We start from the raw sequence: 26,931 nt of genomic DNA, 5'->3' as shown, positions 1-26,931 counted from the left end.
TTCCCAATGCGACATTTCTTTACACTACTACGAAGCACTGCTGTTCCCGACTGAATGAGATACTGAAAACTCATTTTTATATCTTTTTTTTCCAACATATAGTTACGAAATTTGAAACATAATCCTGCATTATAAAGACTTTTTTAAACTTACTCGAAGTTAATGAAGTTTAAATCGAGTTGTTATCAACTTTATAGCTATGACAAGAAAATCACTCTTAACTAGTTAGATTATCATAAATCTTGGTTCGAGAGTTGTGATAGATCGGTCTCGAGTTTCATAAAATTCGTCGTAAAGTTAACACCAAGTTGTTGATGAAAATGAACACTTTAATAGTCGCCCCCGGTCCTGGTGATTATTCAAAGTCATTTTAATTTATTGCCTAATTTATGAGACATTCTCAAGCAGTTACAATGTCAATGCATCCATAATAAGAAAGAGCTAAAGATGTGGAGAGATAACAATGATATAAGAATGAAACCTAGAGTTTTTATGTTCGCTGTGATTATTTTTGAATTTTAGTCTTTGATTTACATTATTTTTTTAATACAGAATCAACTTCTTAACCTTTCAGACTGATGCGTGATGAGGAGTGCAACATTCTGCAGAACTTATCCCGCGATGAATTCCGCGAGTTTCGCACACTGGTCATCGACATGGTGCTGGCGACAGACATGTCGTTCCACTTCCAGCAGCTGAAAAACATGCGGTCACTACTCACTCTCGCAGAGCCAGCGGTCGACAAGTCCAAAGCCGTGTCCCTTGTGCTGCATTGCTGTGATATATCGCATCCAGCTAAGGTATAAACTTTATAGTAAGCCATAGAACCACTAACAGTTGTTCCGCTTGCTCGTTTGCCAATTGACTTGCGGAATGCCACAACATGATTCAAAAGTCATGATGTACTATATTGTGATTTTAGCATATTCGTCGTTTCCCCTTTCACATTCACCTTCCCTTTCCTTTTTCTAAAACAAGAGTAACTTAGTAAGCTGTTTACAGCTATTTTAATAAAAAAGATAGTAAACGAAATTGGTAACTCTTTCCAGAGATGGGATCTCCATCATCGGTGGACTATGAGCCTCCTGGACGAGTTCTTCCTGCAGGGAGACAAGGAGCGGGAGCTGGGACTACCCTTCAGTCCCTTATGTGATCGGAATAATACTCTTGTAGCAGAATCTCAAATTGGCTTCATTGAATTCATCGTGGAGCCCAGCATGGGCGTTTGTGCTGATATGTTGGAATGTATACTAGGTCCGCTGCATTCTAACCCCAAAAATACTACGAATACTAGCGGACAAGAGCCCATTAATGAAGAGAATACAGGTAGCCTTTTCTTTAAATACTTGTAATAAAAATAGCCTATAGCATCCGGGGATAGTGTAACTTCCCAACAACGAAAGAGTTTTAGAAATTGGTTTAGTAGCTCCCGAGACTATTCAATGCAAGCAATCAAATCTTTCCTCTTTATAATATAACTATAGATTAGAAATTAATGAACATACACTTCAGGATATTTGTTTCAAAAACATTTTACACTAAACCAGCAGTTCTAGAGAAGCTTTTTAAATAATTTTTTTAATAAAATATTGTTTTTTCAGGTGCAGAAGGAAGCAATAAATTTAAAATAAGAAAACCGTGGGTGACTTGCTTGAGCGACAACAAGAAGATATGGAAGGAGCAAGCAGCTAAAGGTATGCTACATTTTTTAAAAACCTTATAACAAATTCCGCGAATCAACATTTAGTCCTCCGGCGATTCAAAGGTTAAGGGGTAAGGTCCTTCATATCCAAAAGCCTTCTTATCCTTCACCTTTTGAAAATATTGTACTCACTATTAAAATAAATTTTCAGACGCAGAAGCCCGCGCTAAGCTTGAAGAGGAGGCCAACGGCGAACAGCCAGTGGCAACAGAAGAATAATATTTGGCCACATTTGTAAATAGTGTGAAAACATCGTGTTGCAACATGTTTCAGTCACTCATGAAAAAGAACTAAATTATAATAGTTAAGCGGTTAAATAGTTACGCTTCTTCGCATTTAAATTAAGTGAACTGAAGTTACTCGTGCGTTTTTACTTTGTGATGAATGCTTAAAAAATTATAATTGTACAGGCAGTGTTACCAACATAAAATGTCTGAACATTATTAACACCTCAGTCTTTAATATAAACTTTAAAGTTTTCCTTTGTTACACTGTTCTATTTATAAATCATCATCTACGTTATGTATAGAAATTATTACAAAATTTAAATAAAAAGTAATGTCATTTGAATTCTACAATGATATTATAAGTTGCCAGTTTGTTGAACGTATTTATTTTAAAGTTATCATTGTTAATGTTTATATTATTACTTACCATATTTTTTTTCTGCCTTCAATAGTATCAACCGTTGGTTACTACTGCTGACATAAATGTACAAAAACATATGTCGATCTCTAAAAACGGTTTAAATAATATTTTTGTACTATTATGTATTATGTATAGTGCTTCGCGAATATATCAATGGTAAATCAGGTAGAATTGTAGATAAATTGTGCACGCACAAATGCATAGCACAAAATCTGTATAATATTTATGTGGAAGACATCGTAGTGAGGATTCGAATCGGCGACCCGTGACTGTGGCGCTTTAGTGTAAATCTTTAGATAAGATAAGCTTAAGCTCGTTCTTTCTGTGTATCTCCTTTTTTACTATGCCTTTGGGAGCGTAAGTGTTTACGGGAGACTGTAATTTGCAGTCCTTTGGCGGCCCTTTCTGTCTAGCGCCCTAGGCCGCCCTGGGCGTCCTTCCATCACACCGATACTGTTTATAGTCGTACATATAGATAAATTATTAATTTATTTCCCTTAAGTTCCTAATTACCGATATTATTTTAGATTCATATTATTAAATTAAGCGGTAGATTGCATAATCATATCACAGATAAAATATATCTTTGGAAAGCTATTTCTCAGGCTTGAATAGCTCGTGTAATTCCAAATAGTATTTATAGTAAGATTATTATTCAATTAAATTTAAAATAACTGTATAGATGCCTCTTATCTTGCATTAGATATGTAATTTGCAGTGTCGATAGAAACTAAAGTAATCCATTTAAAGTAGTAAAAATCATAGCAAAGTAAGTATCAAAATGTAATCTATACAAAAAATTGCTGGTTACGGAGCAAACATAAAACTTAATATTTCTACAGCGTTCTATATATTTGCACATACTTTCAATGGCATATTATTATAATATTTATGATAAAGATATAATGTAACTAGATTTAAAATTTAACCCATATAAAAAATACGCTTATTAATTTTAATGTTTTCCTAAAAAAATTGGAGAATCTTGATATTCTCCGACCGATCGTTGTCTATATTTGAAATTAAAAAGAAACAATTTTATTTATTAGTCATAGACAACTAGAGCATTGTACCTATAGCATAGTTCTTGCATGTATAGGAGCTCTTTTGATTATTTACAAAATAGCTTATTAAAACAACTTGATATTTATCATTGTATTATCTAAATTTGTCTTAAACACATGCTCAAAGCACCTAACAATATTTATTTCTACATCTATTGTATCAGACTGAGCGGTAAAGGAATTTATGAGATGCAGGATTTGGTCTGTACGAAATATCAAACATTAGAGGACCCAGCATAAATATACCGTCCTACTTGTAGACTATCTTTTGGCATGAACATACTAAGGAAAATATTTATATTCTTGTGACAAAAAACAATTTATGGCCAAGTGTTTACCCACAGGTGCCAAAAATTTTCGTCTGAAACTGGTAATTTACAATGGAAATAGTCTTTAACTCTTGTATAAGAGGCCTAGTTTTCAAGGTAGGTACATGGGACCACTGTCTTTGAATATCAAAATCATAAATCCATAATCATGCTAAATTTAGGTCCCTATCTAATATTTTCTGGGGTCGTAAGGGTAGATTTATAATCCAACTGGTGACGCTTATTGTAGAGAATTTTACAATAGATCTTTTTATATATTTATCATCTATGTATGTAAGCAATAGATTTATCAATAATACATGTATATTATGCATTTAGAATACTTATTATGTAATAGCAGTTACATAGTGTAGTCATCATGAATACGTAGTATATTGATGCAGTTATATTTGGGGATATAGCTTTATAAATATGTAGACTAGGTTAATTTATAATAAATTCAAAATCTGAAATAATGTGCTGACCCAAAACATGCATTTTGTGGCATGAAAGTCGCAAGGCCTTTAAAGATATGAGTCAGAGGCTTGCAATTACTTTGTCTATGCCTCTAACATTGACAGTTTAATATAAACTGGCAACACTGGCTATAGAATTGCCAACATTAAAATTTTAACAAAGGCATAAAAACTTTTTGTGCAGTTTAAAATATTACTTCACTGTCAAAACCTGGCAGCACAATTAAACTAATTTATATAAAATAATAATTTTAGACCTATAACATTCCACTTTGGAATAGACGTAAAAAGTATTTATGAAAAAGCTTGTCCCTTTTTATTTCATTATTATATTAATACTGAGTAAATGTGTCCGAGTATAACAAATGTTACAATTCTTGTATTTAGGTAATTCAACATTCCGATGTAAATATAATTATTTATAAAATGCTTATTCATTTTCTGTAATAAAACAGATTGTCTTCAACATATTATATTTATATCCTTTGTATAAATTCAACACATGTTATAGGTAGCATAGGCGCATCTAGCCTGAAGAGAATTAAGCACTTTTGTTCCTCTTAAAAGCGAAATTTTCAACCAGCTGGGAATAAATACATATTTAATTATTTTTTCTTGCAATCAACATATCCCTCCACAACAAAATAATTATAATTTAAGCTTCAGTGTAAATACTTACAGGTAGTATATCTTGCATTTTTTGTAAAATACACTTTATTTTCTTTAACCTTGTGTAATTTGTATGTGGAATGTCGTTTTTATCAACTAATTATTCTTTTTTCTACTTGTAAATAATTAGATGTCAAACACTCTTAAGAAATATTCAAATTATGTGTAAAATGAAATAAACATTTTTCGTAGAATCATTGTATTTTTATTACATCCTGTAACATTCTTTTTGTTTTGCGATTTAAAATATACATTTAAACAGCTTTTTATACCTAAGAGTAATTATTGCTTTTGAAAAACTAATAATTTATGCGTATCAAACAACATTAGCAACTTATTTTCTATATATCATTAAACTTTGTCAACTCCTTGATTTTTTATTTACCGTTGGATTCTGAGATCAAAATCTCAATATAAAACATACTGTCACAATGTCATCTTTGATAAGACTGAGATAACAATATGCTTTAAATCTTAGAAACCCTCAGTTAAAGTTTTATTCTTTGTTTAATTTTGAGTAATAGAAAGAAACAATTTTATTTACATTGTAGTTAAAAAAACAAGTGCCTATGAAAAATTATCTATTCCAAGTTCTGTGAGAACAACCAAAAAATGGAAAAGATTCATAACCAACTTCGGCAAAACTATCCCTACTGAATTGTCAAACTAATTAACTTAAATTGGACAAGGTATACCTATTATATTACAAAGCTATTGCAAAAAAGCTATCAAAATATAACATTCATACCTACATATATCAAGGTTGTGTTGTGCTGGTTTCCAAAGATATAATCTGACTGAAACTGAATAGTAATGTAAAAAAATAAACATTGTCTATTTTACAGAAAATTATGGTCAGATGACTATAGTACAAGAGTTATATGTAAAAAAAACTACTGGTTTTCATCATAATACATACATGTCAAAATATTGAAAGTGACATTTATAAATGCATTGACACCATAGCTTGAAGTTAACATCTATTTCCAACGGCTTAACTTAAAATATACTTGTGAGTTTTACCAAATATATCAATTTGCACAAGAAGTCCTCTTACATCTGTTTTTAAACGACTACATGTTATTGTGCCTTTAATTATATCACCTTTTTTCACTTCTTTACAATCCTTAAAATAAAACAAGGTTTGTTTCCAATGAGTTGGTGTAACATGAGGGCCTGTTGAAAAGCTTACCGATGTTGGTAAGTTAAAGAATGTATCAAAATAACCTATTAGAGATGTCATAAAACCATCACGTGTTATACAAAGTTCAAATGGTGATGTAAAGTCTACTACTTTTATGTTACAAGTATTTATATCAATGTTTTTCACAATACACGGTTCAGAAATAACATTTTTCGAATCCACAACTTCAACACTCGCCTCTCTAACCACTTCGGATTTCATACAATTCATTTTATAGCCATATACATCAGACCAGAAATTGATTAACTTTTTATGTGTGTCAATATCTCCATTTGCAACTAAACTTATGTTGCATTGATTTGGTAACAATATACCTCCAGGGTTGAGATAATTATCTCTAGCATATATAACACTATCTAACATCCCTTCAAAAAGCAGGAAATATCCCATCCACTCAGACACAATTATGTCAACTTTTTCCTCCAACTTTGTATCTTCTAGACGGCCTTTTATAGTTTTAATTTCATTTGAAAAATTGTTTTCCGTAATAATATCCATAGCATGGTAGATTATTTCGGATTGGTCTAATGCATACACTTTCTTAGACCCAGCAGTGGCACAGAACATTGATAAAATGCCTGTCCCACACCCTAAATCCAACACAGTCTTATTTTTAAATGTTTCTTTGTTAAATAATATTGCATTTTTATAACTTTCAGTGCGTACCTTGTCAGAGAGCATGTCATAATGAATACCGAAATGTGCATAACTACTGAAGTATCCTTCATCACATTCTAATGGTACTTTGGAGACACAATCAACTGTTACATTTTCATTACCAATAGAATTTGTATTACCTTCAACAATTGTTTTCATTGAACTTTGCATCTTACTCATATCTTCTCTTGCCATTTGCAGATGTGTCTGTGACTCTTTTAGTTGTTCCGAAAGCGTTTGTATCGTCCTTTGAAGTTCAATAAAATGAGCTTGTGATAATGTAACTAAGCCATTCTCTACATTAGCATGATAGGATTTTGGTGAACTGATATTTTCTGCCAATGAATCAAAGTCGTACATCAACCATTCATCATTATCAACAGGTTTCAAATATTTATCATCATTCCATAGAGCCGTTGCAGAACCCATTATGTCTTCAGATTTTGGTTTATGTGTTTTAATGTAATTAATCAACTTAATATATGAATAGCAATCCATGTGGTATTTAGATTTAAGAGCACTTAAGTTAAAATTATGGGTTTTCTCACAATGTAAGATACCTTCTTCAATTGTTGGCAGTGCAGTTGTGCAAAACAAACAAGTAATTGAAGAATTGCTTGTATCCATTTCTTGCCACTCCTCTTCGTCATATTGATCTTCATCACTACTAAGATCTGGTACGTCCGACATGATAAATTTAAGAAGTTCACTAATGATACAACTTTTTAAAGAAAATTATAATAGACTCTGATATAAAATCATATAAAACACACTTTAAACAACCATGTGGTTAATCAATTTGACATGATGACAGTACAAATCAGATGACAATGACACTTTCATTCAAATGGAAGTGACACTGACAGCTGACGGCTTTGAATGACTATCATGGAGTAAAACTTTTATGCGAAGATTGGTAAAATTAAAAGCCAAGCCACTAATTGAATTCATCGTTTAATTTATAAAATTATTCATTATTTAAATAGTGCAATAATATTATGCAAATAAATGTTGTCATGGTATATCAAAATATTCATAGTTAATGAGATAAAATGATCTGAAATTTTACGGTTACTATAGTTACGAAAGATATAAACATAACAAGAATTATAAATTAGTTTTATCGCTCTTAAGAACCAACTATGCGATTAAAAGTCTCTCCGATCAAAAAACCCAAGCACGATGGAGCGGTCATTTGCGTTAGTTGGAATAACACTGAAGATGTTTTCTCGTGCGGGTAATTTTCAGATTTTTTGTAAACCTTCCTGAATGTTTTATTATAAAAACTAATTACTTACTGCTTTTTGAAATTAGGTTTTTATGAAAAGAAAATGAATTTGATAATGATTTTATCTTATCGAATTTTAGCGATGATCACAAGCTAATAAAATGGAACCTAGCAACAAATGAATGTATGACGATTGCAACGTTTCCTGATGAGTTATATCCAACTGGACTTCATTTATTTCCTAAAATAAACAACAGTGGTAAAAAGTCACAAACTGACTTTATATTAATAGGATCTACTGATGGGAAGTGAGTGACTATTTAATCCACAAATTATTAGAAAAACGTTTAGCAAATAATGAATAATTTTAAATCCTTACATTTAATTTATCAACAGATTTCACATAGTCAATTACAATGGGCGCATTGAGAAAAGCATTAATGCGCATCAAGGTGCTTGCCTTGTAGCACTTTGGAGTCCTAACGCTGATGGAATTTTAACAGGTATCGCTTGTGTGGCCACGAACCTTTGCGTCGCAGTTGCCAATACATATTTTTACAGATTGATTTTGTATTTCCATTCATCTCGTAGCAAATTTTATTTTGCGACTTCTCATCCAAAACAAATTTTTAATCGATTGATCATACTCATGTTGTAACATTATTGTTTTAGGCAGCACAGTAGCATTGTCATATATTTTATTTTTCAGCTGGAGAGGACGGGTGTGTCAAGATATGGTCATGTAACGGTCTACTCAGATCAACTGTTGTCGAATCAGATGTGTCTTGTTATATGGCTGCATGGAGCCCTGATAGTAACTCTATCTTATACACCAAAAGGCATCATTTAATCATCCATCCATTACAAGCAAAGTCTAAAATAACTAAGGTAATTGGAAAAGTAGATATTGTCCGTATCCATTCGAAAATAACTTAGCTCAACAAACAACTATTTTTTATTGTTATTACTATTTCAGTGGTGGGCACATGAATCAGTTATATTATCCGTTGGTTGGAATGCAAGTAATAATTTAATTGTCTCAGGTGATGAGGATGGCTATATTAAGGTAAACTAAATCAAGTCCATAAAGTTGCTTGCTTTTATTTTTAGTCAATGCTAACATTTTTGTATTATTGTAGGTTTGGGATACATTTCAACAGTTAATATTTGCCACAAAGGAATTTGTACATCCATGTACTTCAATCAGTTGGTCACCGCATGGGGATTTGTTTGTTGCTGGCAGTTTTAACAAATTGTCACTTCATAGTGATGATGGCGTATGTAATATTATGCAAATTAAATTTAGCTAGTTTATTTTATTAGAATTAGTTTTTAGAATTACTTTCCTTCCTTTTCAGTGGCCGAACTCTTCATTAGACTTGGACGTTGGCAGTGTTTACTGTGTAGCGTGGTCACCTGATGGCACTCAGTTAGCGGCAGCTTGCGCCGATGGTCATGTTATTTTTGCACACATTATCGACAGGTGCGCAACTGATTTGTTTTACTGTAATTGTAGCTTAACTCGGTATAAATTCTGTTCTCTCTTCGCAATGATTTCTTTGCAACTTCGCAACAATTTTTAATTTAGTTATATACTAAATCTTTGCTTGACCAACCATGCCGCCATTGATGATTAAAATTTTGGTATATTCAACATCAATATATTTTTTAATAGAACTTACAACTGGAAGAATTTTACTTGTACTCAAATCGGGCGCAAAGTAATAGCGATAAAGGATATAACGACCGACGAAAGCGATCAACTTGACTATCCGGATAGTGTCGTACAAATTGCGCTTGGTTTTGACCATTTGGCGGTGGCCACGATAAAGCAGTGCTTCATACATAAATTGACGTCTTGGAATACACCAGTAACATTCGACCTTAAGGACGGCGCTGTCAGTGTTATTCTTCTGGCCTCAAGGTAATGGCAATTTACTAAAAACGTCTTTCCCCGAATCCCCATGCAAAGCTTCATTTTCGTACATTTTTGTTTAATGGATTGGTGTAGATATTATATAATCACAATTTCTAGATGCATGTGTATAGTTGAGCGTGGACGTCTCTCCGTGTTCAGCTATACTGGTCGCTTACTGGCCAGTCCGCAAATCAGTTCGCACTCCGAGTCACGTGGACGAGCTTCGATATCTTTAGGACCGGATACACTAGCGTCAGTTGACCACGCCAATCCAACATGTAAGCTCTAAAGCATTTTCTTTTAGTTACTTCGATGTCTAACTCTGTAAGCTTTTTAATTTGTATATTCAAATTGCTTTTTGTGCAACAAACTACTTTTGAAAACAAAAATATTTTCTTTTGCTTTAATAAAGTTATCTTTCAGTGGTTCATGTGTATGATTTGCCAACTGCTACTTATTCAATAAGTCGTGGGACAGGAGATAACAATGTGACCAAAATAAAACACCACACGGTGGTTTGCAGCATAGCATTGAGTCAGACCGGACCCATCAATGAGCGTCAAATAGCTTTGCTAGATAGGAGACGTGATTTGCTAGTTGCTACTGTTAAGGACCCGAAACAAAAGCTATCGGTACTATGTAAGTGTTCTTCTTTTTGTGGTTACAGTCGGTTCTTCATATTTGACTGTCTTTTGCGAGGCGAAACAGCGGATGTAATTGTTAGTAGATAAAAGATAATTAATGTTTCATTAACTATATAAGTAATTGAAAGGTATTATTACAAAGCTACAGGATAGAAATCATTCCACAAAGCTCTGCCAAACACGCTTTAGAATTGCCTCATGTGACAATTTTTAAATTGAAGGATTCAGTTGAATCTTAAAAAGTTTTAAACATTTAATACTTGATTTTTCCAGCCCGCGCAGTACTTAGCATTATGTGGAGTACAGAATCTGAACTATTAGTTGGCTTAAAGAAGGAAGCTATAGTGTGTTGGGCTTATCAGAAAAATAACACTCGTCCGGAACTTACTACAACAGTGATTTCGATACCGTCAAGGTAAATAATATTTATTTAGTCAACCCACTAGGCATTTCTTGAGACACGAAAAAAATGAAAGTGATTTTTTTTTCATTTTGTCCAGTAACATGGGTCATAATCCCAGCATACAGTGTGTAGAAAATGGAGTGGCGAGCATTTATCGCGGGAAAGGATCAACCGTCATGCACATATCGCTCGGCGTCATACATGTTGAGATGGTGCTTAAATATATCGCTTCCAACATGTGGAGTGAAGCTCTGCAGGTAATTTTATAAAGGGATCGCTTTTTAGTTCCTTAACTAATATGCTTAAATCTACCATAAATTATTTATGCACATAATATTCGCTACATTAATTGTTTGTATTAAAACACTTACAGCTTTGTCGCACATTGAAAGACACCAAACTTTGGGGATGTCTAGCTGAAATGGCTCTAGAAAAAAATCAGTTGGACATAGCCGAAGAAGCTTTTGACGAAGTACACCAGTATGCGGAGGTGTTTCGGATACAACACTTGAGTAAGAAATTAATTAATCTGGTTTAATAGGTTTTGTCGTGCATTTAATTTTTTATTAGCATAAATCACTGTGGTATAATTTCTTTTTCAGAAAACATAAGAAACAGTAGTGGAAATGCATAAATGAATGGAGAAAGGAAGATTACTGTAATAGAAATAAATTTACGTTAATAAAATCTATTGTTTTTTACTTATAATTATTTGATGGCACAGTTTCGAAGGTTCATTTCTTATGAAAAAGATCCTTTGGAAGTGTAAATGTTTATGCACTTGGAAGTCGTGGGTCTGGTATTTCATCCGCATGTGTTATTCCTACTTAAATAAACACTTGCATATTACATCAAATGTTTAAAATTTCGCGACAACGCACGCGATCGAGCCTGCGAGTCAACACGAAGCAGCACTTAAAGTCGACATATTGTCCACAAATCAGGGATTATGTCGCAACAACGTTAGACGCCATCAACAACAATAAATGTTACACAAATTGGCTGGCTCGACTGGTGAAACACTGTGACTACACAGAAGACCGCCGATGTATTTCCGCATTTCTTTTGACAGATTACCTTCCTCTCTGTGCTTCGTTTGTCTTCTGTACCGTCGATTTAATATAGGCAGCTCATGTGCAGATGTGGATGTCTATGGGCAGCGGTCACTTCGCTATTTCGTCGACTTCAGGTGACCGCTTGCTCGTTTGCCACTTTATAAAATTAAAAATAATGGACTACACTCATTTATTAGAGAAATTAGTCACGGAAAAAAAATTATAAACACAGTAAACCAATAGTAGTTAATACTGCGATAGATTTATCTGTGGCAACCAATGTACTCTTTGCTCTTTGACGTGAACATACGAGACCAACTTCATTCAATTTGGTTTGACGTGCGTTTTCATTTCATTCATTCCTTTTTTTAGTATCGTTTTTGATATTGAGTGTAATGTGTGTGTCAGTGATTTTAAAGAAGTTTTTACGAAAACTTTATTTAAGTTATAAAGTGTAAAATGAATCTTGAAACTTAATTTTATAAGTTAAACATTTTGTTATTTTGTGATAAAATAAAACTAAAAATGGTTTTATAGTTATACAACTGCGATTTGCGCATGCCCTACATTTTAAAAGTAACTTCCATTATATTTTTAAAGTTTTGGTTTACGAAAATTGTATGTGCGTGTTATGGCGAAAGATGCGTTCTTGGAACGGGAATTTCATACTGTTCCTGGGCGTATTTTTTTGTGTAAGCGGGAACGAGAATGAATCTATAAACGAACATTCTTTGGAATTGACCCAGTCCTTGAACTTGGCGCGGCAAGAGCTTATTCAGGAAGCATGTCGTCGATTCCCCTTGAAATTAAGTCTTGATGATTTACCGCCAAGTCAACTTGAACATATACTTGTTGATGATGAACACAAACTTCTTTATTGCTACGTACCAAAGGTGAGCTTGTGAAGGTTAACCAGTATTTCATAATAATCGTCCGCGTGTCTAAAATCGTCATTTCGCTCATCACTATAATTATTATACACATGTAATTCATAAAAAAAATCGTAAATAATGTTTATTTAAAAAAAATAATCTACATGCTACATAATACTTTCGTATATTATAGAGTGCAAAAGAAAATTAACAAAAGCAAAAAAATTGTTACTTTATGCAAATATCAGATTTAGATTCCAAACACACTAGGATGAATTCTCGGTAAGACATAATATGAATATTATGTTAAAAAAATTAAAAACTAGAACTGCCTTAATTTAATATCCATTTCTGTAAATAAACACCAATGAAGTATTTATTATATTGAAAAGGTCTGAATTAAAGACTTTACTGTAATGCCTTTAATGTTGAAAAGTGTATATTTTCTTGCAAATTTAATGTAGCAATTAATAAATATAAATAAAGCATAGTTTAGCTTATCATAATATTTCATAATTTTAATTTTTTATAGTGTAATGTCGGAAACATGCCAAAGATATAATGTTATGTATAAAACTGACTTGCTTTTTGCCGCGAATCCGTCTACGCGGAATTAAAAAAAAGAAACGGGATAAAAAGTGTCCCATGTCCGTCTCCTGGTTTTAAACTACCTCTCCACGAATTAACAGCCAAGTCCTTTTAGCCGGTCTTGAGTTAAAAATAGTGTAACTAAATAATTTATTGCTAACTTTTTGTCATATAAATTTTCCTTATTATTTCCTGATTAACATAAAATTTATTTAAGGTGGCATGTACGAATTGGAAACGTATACTTATGATACTGGCTGGAAAATGGAACGGCACCGATGTTTTGGCTATACCCGCGAGCCTCGCTCACTCACCTGGAATGTTCCGGAACTTGAGCACTGTACCCAAAGAAGACAGGCAGGTTATGTTGGATAATTATCACAAGATGATCATAGTGAGGAATCCTTTTGAAAGATTGCTGTCAGCGTATAGAAATAAATTGGAGGGAGATACACAGAGCGCGAAGTATTTTCAGGTATTGTTGACCGTTTTTATCTAACTGTAGAAATCGCGCGGTATTCAAGTGTCCACGATTTAAAGCACATTCACTGCGGCAAACATTTTGCTGGCTATAATGATGAATGATTATAACTCTGGATTGCAATTAAAAAGTTGAAGTGTAAAATGTGACTTAAAAAAAGAGAGTGCTATATTTCACTCTCTCTTTCTCATAGTCTCACAGTTTCACAGGAGACTCGCCCGGACGACTAACTTAATACTACATTATTTATTAACACATAGGACTTTTGTGATCCAATTTTTTACAGTTTAATTAAAAACTCTGTTGAGTTCTAACGCTGATAATTTTAATTAGAATGACCGGGAAAAACATATTTAATAAGCCTTGATTATTCAATTTCGGCTGTAAATCTAAAAAACAATTTTTTTCCGTACGCGTACGAAGTCATGGTTTATCGTTTATTTGAACATATAGAATGATTGACAGATTTTATATTATAAAGTTACTAACTTAAAACATTACGGGAGAAAAAATGACTTTCAATAAATATAAGTTATTCCGTTAGATTAAAATTAACTCCGTAATTGTTAGCTAAACTAAGTTTAAGTTGTAGTTTAACTAACGTGACCATTTATTTTTTGACTCAAAACGGGACATTAGTTTTTTTAGTAGTCAATGAAAAATATTTTTTTAAGTTCTTTCTTCTATCAAAATCTTAAGATACAAATTAATAAATACGTGTAGACGAGACGTTTAGTATTTGAGGCTTTGCATTAAGCTGAATAATAGCTTGTGATGATTTTAAACGAGTTTGAAATTCTTGGCACTTTTTATATCCGCCGCAAGAACTGAAATTTGAACTGGGTGTTCTCAGATGGATTGATCGACGACGTCGTCTCGCCTTCGCACACCGATCGCGTCGACCAACTAAACTGCTTAAATTTTCGCGCGGTTTAATAAAACAGGGCTATTTTGCGTCTCGGTACTCATGTCGGGGAGACCGGGACGCGTAACTATAAAACGGGACAGTCCCGTTCAAAACGGGACGTGTGGTCACGTTAACTACGGTTTTTATAAAAACATTTTGTAAATAATTAATAATTAGATTAAAAATAGACTTGCGTCATATAGTTAGCGGAAAACTTCAACCGGAATTAACGGATTTTTTCATATATCAATTGTAATTAAAAATTACTACTAATTAATAAAATCGCTTGTTTGAAACAAAGTAACGGCCTACGGTAAAAATTTAACTATGTAGAACACACGTTAAGTTCGAGTCTGAGGGATTCGGAGCCTACCCTAAGTTAAGGGTGATTAAGCCATAGTCAACCACGCTGGCCATGTGCGTGTTGGTTGACTTCACACATATCTTTGAATTTCTTCTCAGACATGTGCAGGTTGCATCAATATCTTTTCCTTCACCGTAAAAACCTCGGATAAATGTACATATGTAAATCGGAAATCGAAAAACACATTGGTACATGGCGGGATTCGAACCCAGGATCTGCAGATTGCAAGTGCTTGGCCCCTGAGCCACCGACGCTATAATGTTAAGTTGATATACTTGTAAGATTAGTAGTAACATTTTAAAATGTGTATAGCTATTAAAAGCATTTAAAAAATATAATTTTAGCACACATTAGCACACTAACCTATGTGGAATGTCTATCTAGGTCAGTCTCACCGACCGTGCTCAACACAGTCTTGCAAAAACTGAGGAAAGGTCGAGACCTCCTAAATGATAAAACATATAATTTCCAGTGTCATTCCAGTTCCATATTGCTATCTCAATTTTACTCTAGAGAATGACAGAGATAATAATATGTTTTGACAACTATTTTAGCAATGGAAATTCACAAATAAAAGATAACGTATTTGAGTAATATTTGTTTTTATAAATTGAATAACGCAATGTAAAATAAGTTACTAACAGTCGATGATAAACTATAGTTCAGGGTATTTAAAGCCCGAGATAAAATTAAAAACATCATTTTTTTTAGTGTATTTTAAAGTCCACATAACAACTAGTTTTTTGGAATTACGACATCATATTAAAATAACGTATTGTGAATACTAAATTAGGGCTTTCATTTCTAACTTGTATTCTTCGTATTGGAAGCGTCCTGGTCGGCACAGTATGTAATCTTCCATAGATCTCAATCAGCCGTCGTATCTGAATTCTCTCCCTTATTATCTTCTTTCATACAATCCATCCATACTTTCGGTCTTCCGCTCTTACATAACTAAGGAAGATATGGCTGATCTTTGTTCAAACATATGTTAAATATGTTCACAGGACAGAGTGGGCAAGAGGATAATTAGAGCGTACCGTGAGAATCCTACCAACGAGTCTCTGGAGCATGGGCATGACGTCACGTTCAAAGAGTTCGTGTTATTCCTCACCAATCAATCGGAGGAGATGGCTGATGTGGTGAACAACGAGCACTGGCAGCCAATCACCAGCCTCTGTCATCCCTGCCTCATTAAGTACTCGCTTGTTGGTAAGTTAACAATTTAGTACAATTTTCGCAAGTAAATAGTAGCTGTCGTCCGACTACGTCCGCAAGGAATAAAAAAAAAATAATTAGTAGCCTCTGTGTTTTTCCAGACTTATGTTCTACATTTATGCCAACTTTCAGCGAGATCCATGCAGTTGTTTTGAAGATACCTTCTAACAAACATCTATCAGTCCTAACATTCGCATATATAACAATAGTAAGATTATAAAGTAAAAATAAAAAATTAATTCTCAAAATCAATAACTAATAACTGTTTCGTAAATACTTACATTTACTGTGTAGTCCCGAGAAACAATGAAATTTACCTAATGTTTGATTTGATTATTGCATTGAATGTAAGCATAATTTTAAAACCTTGTTAATTATTTTTATGCTTCGCTTACATACCATTATAAATTCAAGGTTGAATAACCTTACATAACTGCGGTATGGTCTATGTTATTGAGGGGATTTTGTGGGTTTTACCGCGACTCACTTGTTTTGATCATTATTAAAATTTTCCACCGTTCATGACTATTTTCTAAAAACGAAAAAAAATGACCCGCTGTTTATAAGCTTTATGGGGCCTTGCAGGTCACGCTGTATACAACAATTCGATTAAAAAGCGTCCGACAAGCCACAGTGTTGAATGGAAGTATGGCTTGTCGGCACATAGTCTGACACGGCCTGATTGAAAAATTAGCTTGTCGGACATATAGTCCGACATGGCAGCTAACGTGTTACATGAAAAAATGTATCTTTGATTCAAATAATATTCTAATGAACTTACTAATATTATAAATGCGAATGTTTAGATGGATGGATGTTTGGTATCTCCAGAACGTCTGCACGGATCTCGCTGAAATTTGGCATAGATCTACACAGTCTGGAAGAACATAGGTTACTAAGTTTTTTTTTTAAATTCCGAGCGTAGTTAAATTATGATTTTTTAATAAAATTCGCACTAATTATTAGATTAATTTGTTGGTAGACAAAAGCAGTTATTTATTTATATAATCAAAGATGTAATATTTAACTGCCCTAAGTGACACTAATTTCTAGTTAATTCATATTAAGTAGCTATAAAATATGTGATAAGAAATCTCACGATCATTATGCCAATAGGTCAATCTAATAAACGTAGGTCTTCTATAAATAGATAAATACAAATTATAACTCGTAAATAAACATACAATAAATACTTCGAGTAACTTGAACTTTATCATTTTTCAATTTTAAATCTTGCTAATATTATAAATGCGAATGTTTAGATGATGGATGTATGTTTGAAGGTATCTCTAGAACGGCTGGATTTTGATGGAATTTGGATGTAGAATACTTGTCTGAAAGAACATATAGAGTAATTAAGTTTTTTTTAACTTCCGCGCGAAGTGACGCGCAGGCCACAGTCCCTCGTCTTACTAACTTAATTTTAATCGTTTTTCAATTTTCATACTTAATACTACTCTTTTTTGATGCAGCCGTCAGTCTGTCTATGTGAAAACAGCAACTTTAGTTGAAATATGCCAAAATCATTATATTGAAACCAAAGAGTTTTTTTTTTAAATCATTCTTCTACTTATTATTCCGAAGGCAATATTTCTCCTTGAATGTTTTTAGCACCTTGTCAATAGACATATACTGTGGTAAATCAAACTGGCTACTAATTAACCGAAAAATAAACACTTCCGTGTAATTCAAAAATACTTATATAGTTGTCTCCCTTTTTTCAAAGAGAATGAAAGAGATGGTGGTATGCTTAAACTAGTGTTTGAACAAAAGAAACCTATAATTTCGTATACATTCGACAGATTACGTCTTTGTGGTTGTCGATTGTGTCATTATTTTTTGTTCGTTGTGTTGCGAATTATACGAATTATAAGCCACTAGCTGTTAACCGCGACTCCGTTCGCACGGAAATAAATATAACCTTAATTAGTAGGTTACGTATTCTTCCAGACTATGTTTTACATCTATGTTAAATTTCATCGCGATCTATTGACCCGTTGTGCAGATACATAACAAAAAACATCCATACAACCAAACACTCGTATTTATTATATTAGTATGATATTAAGAGCTGTAAGGAATTGCAGCATTATTTTGTGTTCATAAATAAACACGATTAACGCTGCGTCATTCATTTGTTTGGAATAGAATTGTTTCACGAACATTCCAGAAGTAATCGAAAACATATATAAAAACATTTAATATTCCTACATGAGCGTCGGTGGCACAGTGGTCAAGTACTTGGCTTGCAAATTGCAGGTCCTGGGTTCGAATCCCGCCATGTACTAATGTGTTTTTCGATTTCCGATTTACATATGTACATTTATCCGACGTTCTTACGGTGAAGGAAAACATCGTGATGCAACCTGCACATATCTGAGAAGAAATTCAAAGATATGTGTTAAGTCAACCAACCCGCACTTGGCCAGCGTGGTTGACTATGGCCTAATCACCCTTAACTTAGGGTAGGCTCCGAGCCCCTCGGTGGGGACGTATAGTGAGCTGATGATGATGATTCCTACATTAAATACATGTCTAAATACGATAGCTTATGAATATTACATTAATATCAATGGGTTTCTATGCTAATGTCTTAATTATTGAGGTAAATAATTTATTCCGCTTTTAAAATGTTTCATATAATTTTGTATTTAACTACGTCTCAGAGTTTATTATTACAAAATTTTTCTTTTGTATGATTCTTTTAATAGGAGTAGATTCTCAGGCTCATTAAATACTCGTTACGACTTTGGCAACGTTTTTTAGACGTCTACAAGGTTCTTTAGATAAAATTATAAGCTTCATATTTTTTCTGTCAGTGACTTTACAACTACAATTTAGGATAATTTTCGATGTCCGTATTAAATAAAAAATGACTGTATAACTGATGATTGATTTTACAGCTTATACGGACCCTAGATAAAACCCGTACAATTTTTTTTTTTAACAAAAGGTGTCAAACGAGCAAATGGCCAGCAAAATTCACCGAAAGAGCGATGCGACCGCTTTGCATAGGCATCCGCAATTGCAGATTACGGAGAGTAAACATAAGAAAGGGAAATATTCTCCTATACGTCCTCCGTCTAATCCACTTCTTCTTCCTATCCTTTCTTCATAAGCAAAGGATAAGAAGGGAAAGAGGACTCAAATTAGACTTCCAGCTTTTTTGACACAAAAAAATGTTTAACGGCGTCGGAATAATCTATGTTAGCAATTACTTTTCTTTGGCTTCCTAACTGACATCTACAAACATCGTTTATCATGATAGATTCATTTAACTTGTGTTCATGTCATGGGTAACCTTGGAGACAATTTGACGAGATCGTTCCCAAACTTATGTGAGTACAATCAATTCGTTTGATAAATTACTCGACCTCGTTTGTCGTCAATAAAAAGGGCCGTTATATCAATTTTACAATTAACAACAGCTCATGATTTTGTTGACCGTTTTCAGCATTCAAAATAGTCTTAGTTTACGTCCGATTTAACGTATTTATCAGGTCATTCAGAAAGTATTGCGAGAAAAAGTTTTTTTGTATATGAAACTGGCCAGGTATAATTTATTTAAAAAAATATTAAAAAGCATTACTTATAAATAGGTACGTTCTAAATTCAAAACTTGCCTCCACATTATTTGCTGATAAATTGACTCTTTTGTTTTATTTTAATCTCCTAATTTATGACAGGCTGGTAAATGGTTTAATAGCGAATTAATTAAGTATTATTAATTTATCAGTGTAACCTTTCCCCAGTTATGTATTGTTATCGATTTCTTCAAACCATATAGTCACGCACTGATAGCCAAAAATCATTACAATGAGTACACTTCTTCGTAACCCGATTTGAGTAATTTATTTACTCGCATGCGTCAATACTGATACGATAGTTTACATAACTAGCCTATTTTGTAACGTATTTCATTCCGAGAATTCCAAAGATAAAATAAGGCTAAAAATAGATTTAAGAATACAAACCGGTTTAAAAATTCACCTTATTGATAGATTTAATCGGACAATCTTACTTCTTACTAATATAAATATAAATTATTGGATGTAAGGATTTTTGTTAGAAGGTATCTACAGAACGGCTGCATAGATCTCGCTGAAATTTAGCATAGATGTAGAACATGTGGCAGAAGGCAATAAGCACATAGGCTACTATTTTTTCCGTGTGCACGCAACAACAATAAAAATAAACTACTATGTATATATGAAGTCCGGTTGTGTTGATTTCACTCAGAAAATCTGTACAATGCGTCTCCCTTAATGAGCATTAATGTATTATGAGAGTGAATAGTGTATAACTTTAAAATCCTGTTTGAATCTGTGTTTAGCACGTGGATAAGTAATCAACCTAGATGTCTACATACCGTAATCTCTTCTGCATTCATAGATGCATCTGAATACACGTATCATACGGAACCTAGTTTTCTGATAACATTATAACTGGTCATATAAAACCCGTTGATATGACATACATATAACTTCATTTTATAAGCCTATTTCACAATGTACAGGTAAAATACTGGATGACTAAAACAGGAGGCCGGAGGCCTAATTTAGTCCTCTTTCCCTTCCCACCCCTTTTTTTTATAAAGAAAGGATGGGAAGTGGAAGTGGACTTTCCGGATGAGAGGATGCATGGGAAAGGAAGATATTTTCTTTCTGTGCATCCTCTCCTCCGTAGATTAAAGGTAGGCAACGCATATGCAATTGCGTATGTCTATGGGCAACGGTCAAGGGTTTAGGTGACCGCTTGCTCGTTTGCCACCTTATGATATAAAAAAAAAATAACTGACTGATACTATTTTCTGTCAATGATTTGCGTCTATTTAAAACATATGTTCCAATTATATGACTGAGGACTTACTTGTACATTGTGACCTTTAAAATGTAATACATCAAAGTATAATTCGATTGAACTTCAAATATATTGTGATATCTTTTATGTTGTGAATCTATCTTATAATATTATAAATGCGAATGTTTAGACCGATGGATGGATGTATATTTGAAGGTATATTCAGAACGACTGCATGGATCTTACTGCAATTTGGCATACATACAGGATGTCCCAAAAGTTTAAAAAATACCCAGAGGGGAATTTTATTTTATTTTTCTGGTGACCCTTGTGACCACCCCTATCATCCCCCTTCCTATGTACGTAATCTTTTGGGACACCCTATATAAAACATAATTTGAAACATAGGCTACTAATTTGGTCCTTTTTTAATTCTGTGTGGACGGAGTTGCGGACGCCAGTTAGTTATTTATATAGTACATTCTTTTGCTGGCTGACCCTAGCCCGATATTAATATTGTGGTGTCTTGCTTTTTGTCTTTGTTGTTTCATGCGCCTATTTCCCTTGTCAGACTTTCACAGTCGTATTCCTATAGTCGAGTGATGCGGCACCACGATCCTGAGCCAAATGTGGCCGCGACAAAGTATATAATACATACTGAAGCCTATATAAATCAATGAACCTTTTGAATGATTACAATTAGTTATCCACGTAGTTGTTTTAAAACTCACCACGCTTTGCTTTCATGTGCGAATAGTTTTCTCTGTTAAACTTTGTTTGAGATAAATCTAAACAGTTCGCTTTCGGCGAAGTCATGTTCACACAAACAGGTTTTGAATTTTACGTCATCTTGACTTCACGACGTAGACGAGATAAAAAAACCCGACTATAAGTTTTTGCCGCAGACATCTTTGGAGTTTTTTTTTTCAATATTTGGTCGGTAAGGTCGATGGGTTAGTTCGTTCAGAAGCTTGCAAATAAATTGACTATTTTGATTTTATACATTAACTAGCTGTACACCCGACTCTGTCTGCGGGGAATTAAAGAAAATAACTGAATAAGTAGCCTATGTGTTCTTCTAGACTAAGTTCTACTTTTATGCCAAATTTTAGCGATATCCATTGAGCCGTTTTGAAGATATCTTCTAACAAACATCAATCTAAACTTTCGCATTTATAATATTAGTAAAGTAAACACACTGACAAATATCTTGCATTTTATACTACGGAGTTGCGCCATTCATATTAACCAATAAACGACCAATGACCAAGTCACGCTATCGCATTTTTTGAATACATCTGCATAAAAATACGAGTTTCAATACAATAAATAATTCAAAGCATTTTTTTTATATCATAAGGTGACAAACGAGCGAGCGGCCACCTGAAATCGCTGAAATAACGCACTTGCATATGCGTTGCCTACCTTCAATCGACGGAGGAGAGGATGCACAGAAAGAGAATATTTTCCTTCCCTTGCATTCTCTCACCCGGAAAGTCCACTTCCACTTCTCATCCTTTCCTTATAAGAAAAAGGGTGGGAAGGGAAAGAAGACTAAATTAGTCCTCCGAGACGCACACTCATCAGACGAAACGTGGAATTGCTTCCACTTCACGCCTGTCTTTGTTGTCGTGGTAATTAACCGGGCGAGTCGGGCCAATTCGTGCGGAGATATTAAAGAGGGCTCTACCACTGTTAAATTTGCTATAAATTTATTGCAACTAATATTGTTGAATATTTTTTTCCTCAGGTAAATACGAGACTCTATTGGACGATTCGTTGCTCGCTTTAAACACTATCAATGCTTCCTACATCCAGTTCCCAAGACTCGCCCACACGTCGGGCACGGCTGAAAAACTACATAAATATTTCTCACAACTAGATCTACCTCTTATACGACGTCTATACAAACTCTACAAATATGATTATAGAGTATTTAATTACGATCTAGATAATATAGTCGGCTATGATCTTGGATAAATTAGTTTAAGAACCGTGTGCTATTTTTTTAGTTAGCTTACCAGCTAATTCATGTACAAAATATTGTGATTCTTTACACGAGTACATTTTTTCTATAGATTTATTATTTTATTTTGCGTTTTCACTGCTGAAACAATCACGTAAACAGAGAATGTGCAGGTCAGGAATCCCATGTTAATTCAAATGGTAACCCATAATGTTAGAATTAGCTTTGTAAATATCACAAGGTGTATGAGATGTATACATAATATGTGAGTGAGACAAGTGTAAGTATTATAGGAACAAAGATATAATATTAATGTCCCCTTTTCTTATAAAAAATCCTATCATGTCCCTTATTTTTAAGGAGTGTATTATAATATATTTCATTCCATTTAAATTATATTTTTACATATTTTGCAAATCGTATTTAATAGATTTACTCATAATATAAATTTTCATCCGACGAAAAGAGTTACTTATCTTACCATGGGTTTCTGAAACCAATATCTCTGTATAACATATCGTCATCCCTGTCATCTTTAAGACAGAGATAATAAGTTTTAACCGTAGATTTTGGTCTAAGAAACCCGCTGTTAATAAAATAAAAATGTAACTATTTTTGTCGGATGAGTTTAAATACCTCAAAGTAAAAAACTATAAATGATTCTTGATTAAAGATACTTTTATGTTTTTCTGAGCTCTAAATTTTATTTCAAAATACATTATTCATTGTATATTCTCACGCTAAATGTAGCACGTATATTTCTTTTTATTAAACAGAATTTTCTTAATTATATTTACTATAAATCTGTTAATATTTACATACAAATGTTAAGTTATTCTAAAGTCATTAAAAGTTGGTAATATTAAAATGGATTTAGCGTTGCCAGGCGTCCGGATTAAGCCGGACATTGTTAGGCATTTTGATTGTGTGTCGGACCAAAATAAACGGTGTCCGGCTTGTTCGGCTTTTGTAAGGCTTTTTATATTTCGCAAACGTGAGTTGCCGGCGGAATGTAGGGTGTCCGGCCTTTCTACTCAACTGTCCGACCAAACTGGCTGGTCTGTCCGGCTTTTAGGTTTTGCGACCTGGTCATCCTAATGGGACTAATAGAATCTCTTATTTATATTGAACATAATCAAGTATATGGTGCCTTATGTAGTACTCTAAAGAATTATTTTTTCTAAGGATAAATGTAATTTTTAACGGATGTGACGTATATTTATTAAATTTAAAAATGAAATTACTTAAAGTGTTTTATTTGAAATAAAGATAACACCCAACTTTTTGTATTTATTTCCAAGTTATCAAGCAATCTAGAAATATTAAATCCCTGTTTTATGGTATGTTTGACTTCTTGCTAAAGGACTATATTATGGTAAGTAACATATCGAAAATCAAATGCAAAAAGGTTTTATTTAAATACCACTGATAGGTAAGTGTTGTAACTAATTTTTATCACGTTCCAAAATCTGGGTCACACATGAATCAAAGTTTATTGGCGTCTATTAATATCAATAACATTTGGTAACATTATTTTATAACGCACTTGCATAATTACAGTTCTTTTCAAATATCTTGACGGTCCAAGGTGATCGCGCATTGCCCTCCCTCCGCATCCCGCTACGGCTTGTTACAGCAAACATTGTGTTCGGAAATCGCGGGTAACAAGCCGCCAATATATTTGAAAACATTTATATCGATCTACTATCTATTTGATATTTGGTATTAAATTACAATAATAGACAAGAGATTTTAACATATGTACGAAAATAGAAAGCTTAATTCAGCAGTTCTGTTTCAGTCAAGTGTAGAACAGTCTGAAACATTTTATAAGTACAGGTCGTAGATATGAGAATCACAGTTAAAAACTAATCATTAAGGTGTAGGTAAATTAAATTTTGTTACATTTTTAATATAATTCATAAGTTTCTAGATAAATTAATTTTTATGTATTATGTATATGCATCACAAAGCAATATGCAATAAACAAAATTACGTTTATTAAAAAACTTTATAATAACAAATTAAATTATGAATCGTTTTATTGTCGTAGGCAGACTAGGTACACTGTAGGGAGATAACTGAATGACAGTCCCGATATCCTTATCAATGAACTTTGACATGCATTTTACGTAGGATGTATTGAGATATGAGATGACTGGTAGACAGAACCCTCTAAGCGATAGTCATTGTCCGGTCCCGACGGGCCAACTCCGTAAGCGAGAAACTCGGGTTAGAGAGCTATAAGCGATGAAAAAATCGTGTTCTTTGGATTCTTGCTTATCCAGGTTGAACTGTAGTATATATGTTTGATAATAGTTAGTCGCATATGTCAGGTGTTTGAAAAATATCTTTTTAAGAGTATTAGTGCCAATATACACTACTTTCAGTTAGTTTTCATTGTCGTTACATTGGTAAAACAAAATTTTTGCCGAATTTTCGCTCCGCTGTAATAGATGGCGTTGTGACTAACGCTTTTGAGAAATAATTAGTCATTTTATTGTTTAATTCGAACGGTTCAAGTTTAAAGAATAATTTTCTATTAATAGAATTTAAACTCATTCGCTGATCTTATCGTCGTAAATACATGGCATGTTGTGATTTTACGCTAGGTTGAATAATCTGTCCGTTTCAGTTTCTCCTCATAATGAAAAATTGCAGCAAACTTTCTAAGTTTAGTATCTCATATGATCAACGTGGTAAGAATAGTTTTGTTTTTAATGGTCTTTTTATACGCCCACTAATTTCTATAGATATTTTACTTCTTTATATAATCTAACGCTGATACTAGTGCAATACTTTGACTTTAAAATATACTGTACTCACTTTACTGCGGTATAATTATAAGTAAAACGCATCGTTACCATCTGCAAGAGAGGTATGGTCTGTTCTGTTTCTTGTTTATGGCTCTCCCTCATCGGATTGGGCCAATGTCAAGTGTTTATGGTTCTGTTTAAACTTGTTAGAGACTGGCAACAATACTCTGCTTGTAGAGAAGTCTTATGAATAAACAAGTGAACCAAAGAATAAAACTTTTGAAATACCTGAAACTGTTGATTTACCCAAAAGGACAGACACAAACATTTAAATATTGTTAGTAGGTTATAAGACGTACAAATTATAGTGTAATATTATTAGTGTTAATATAGTCAAATAAAATATTAATAAACGAAGTATTTACAAAAGTTAAGATAGTCTTAAAGTTAGTGGGACGAGGGATGGAATTGGGAAGTATATCCAATAATGATGATGAGGTATGGTCATTATCGTAGTCAAGAATCCAAGTTTGACATCCATTCTAACATCTGTTATATAAACAAAGTCAATAGAACAACCGTATCCGTTGATTATTCTGAAATACCCAAGCATTTTGGATACCGAAATTGAGGGCGATGTTGTTGTGTTTCTCAATTTATTTAAAACATTAATACGTAAAAACAATTATAATTAATGTTCAGCAATACTAACGTGAAACCTATTGATATTAAAAATATCACCAAATAAGGATAATCATAAAAATATACAAAAGATTTTATAACATAATAAATAAATTTAAAAGACGTCATTTCACGGGTCAAGCAATAAATTATGTTAGTATTTCTTGTTTTTGCAACACACATCTAACAATCTGAATGAATATGAATTAATTCTATAAACTGACACAAACTGAAACACAAGATAAATAGATATTTTATTTGATGTACCAATAATTTATTAATGTAACGACCTCATTGTTTAGTCATGCAGTGTCATGTTAAC

General features: G+C 33.2%; 4 protein-coding genes across 4 annotated transcripts in view; 3 read left to right on the top strand and 1 right to left on the bottom strand.

The window, feature by feature from the left end:
- Pde1c (Phosphodiesterase 1c) overlaps positions 1-2,145 on the top strand; it is a 98,596-nt gene extending 96,451 nt beyond the window's left edge. Inside the window, exons 8-11 of the mRNA XM_013312870.1 lie at positions 575-800; positions 1,050-1,326; positions 1,602-1,694; positions 1,854-2,145. Of these exons, the coding sequence (XP_013168324.1) occupies positions 575-800; positions 1,050-1,326; positions 1,602-1,694; positions 1,854-1,921 (664 nt within the window). The 3' untranslated portion in view covers positions 1,922-2,145. The remainder of the gene's footprint in view (positions 1-574; positions 801-1,049; positions 1,327-1,601; positions 1,695-1,853) is intronic.
- Positions 2,146-5,076: 2,931 nt separating this feature from the next.
- On the bottom strand, positions 5,077-7,565 carry Art3 (arginine methyltransferase 3). Its single transcript, XM_013312985.1, has one exon. The coding sequence runs from the start codon at positions 7,416-7,418 to the stop codon at positions 5,862-5,864; it is 1,557 nt and encodes a 518-aa protein (XP_013168439.1). The 5' UTR covers positions 7,419-7,565; the 3' UTR covers positions 5,077-5,861.
- Positions 7,566-7,667: 102 nt separating this feature from the next.
- Oseg5 (intraflagellar transport protein Oseg5) lies at positions 7,668-11,608 on the top strand. The gene is made up of 14 exons (XM_013312984.1): positions 7,668-7,965; positions 8,097-8,264; positions 8,353-8,459; positions 8,666-8,844; positions 8,933-9,022; positions 9,096-9,233; positions 9,315-9,439; positions 9,632-9,880; positions 9,992-10,152; positions 10,298-10,513; positions 10,792-10,933; positions 11,019-11,178; positions 11,295-11,433; positions 11,524-11,608. Exons 1-14 carry the CDS (start codon positions 7,871-7,873, stop codon positions 11,553-11,555), a joined length of 2,001 nt encoding a protein of 666 aa, XP_013168438.1. The 5' UTR covers positions 7,668-7,870; the 3' UTR covers positions 11,556-11,608.
- An 818-nt stretch (positions 11,609-12,426) lies between these two features.
- On the top strand, positions 12,427-23,562 carry LOC106118377 (carbohydrate sulfotransferase 11). Its single transcript, XM_013313033.1, has 4 exons — positions 12,427-12,869; positions 13,654-13,911; positions 16,196-16,400; positions 22,957-23,562. Exons 1-4 carry the CDS (start codon positions 12,597-12,599, stop codon positions 23,184-23,186), a joined length of 966 nt encoding a protein of 321 aa, XP_013168487.1. The 5' UTR covers positions 12,427-12,596; the 3' UTR covers positions 23,187-23,562.
- The last annotated feature ends 3,369 nt before the right edge of the window (positions 23,563-26,931 follow it).

This window comes from Papilio xuthus, unplaced genomic scaffold, assembly GCF_000836235.2.
Source record: "Papilio xuthus unplaced genomic scaffold, Pxut_1.1 DF827597.1, whole genome shotgun sequence".
Taxonomy (NCBI): Eukaryota; Metazoa; Arthropoda; class Insecta; order Lepidoptera; family Papilionidae; genus Papilio; species Papilio xuthus.
The sequence above is the reverse complement of the archived record's forward strand: the minus strand, read 5'-3'. Positions and strand labels throughout refer to the sequence as shown.

Excerpts from the sequence above, each read along its gene's own strand:
- Oseg5 (XM_013312984.1), top strand. The coding sequence starts at position 7,871 with ATGCGATTAAAAGTCTCTCCGATCAAAAAACCCAAGCACGATGGAGCG. Across the intron at positions 8,265-8,352 it reads ATAGGATCTACTGATGGGAA|ATTTCACATAGTCAATTACA; the intron begins GTGAGTGACTAT and ends ATTTATCAACAG. Across the intron at positions 9,440-9,631 it reads TTTGCACACATTATCGACAG|AACTTACAACTGGAAGAATT; the intron begins GTGCGCAACTGA and ends ATTTTTTAATAG.
- Art3 (XM_013312985.1), bottom strand. The coding sequence starts at position 7,418 with ATGTCGGACGTACCAGATCTTAGTAGTGATGAAGATCAATATGACGAA.
- LOC106118377 (XM_013313033.1), top strand. The coding sequence starts at position 12,597 with ATGTGCGTGTTATGGCGAAAGATGCGTTCTTGGAACGGGAATTTCATA. Across the intron at positions 13,912-16,195 it reads AGAGCGCGAAGTATTTTCAG|GACAGAGTGGGCAAGAGGAT; the intron begins GTATTGTTGACC and ends ATATGTTCACAG. Across the intron at positions 16,401-22,956 it reads CATTAAGTACTCGCTTGTTG|GTAAATACGAGACTCTATTG; the intron begins GTAAGTTAACAA and ends TTTTTTCCTCAG.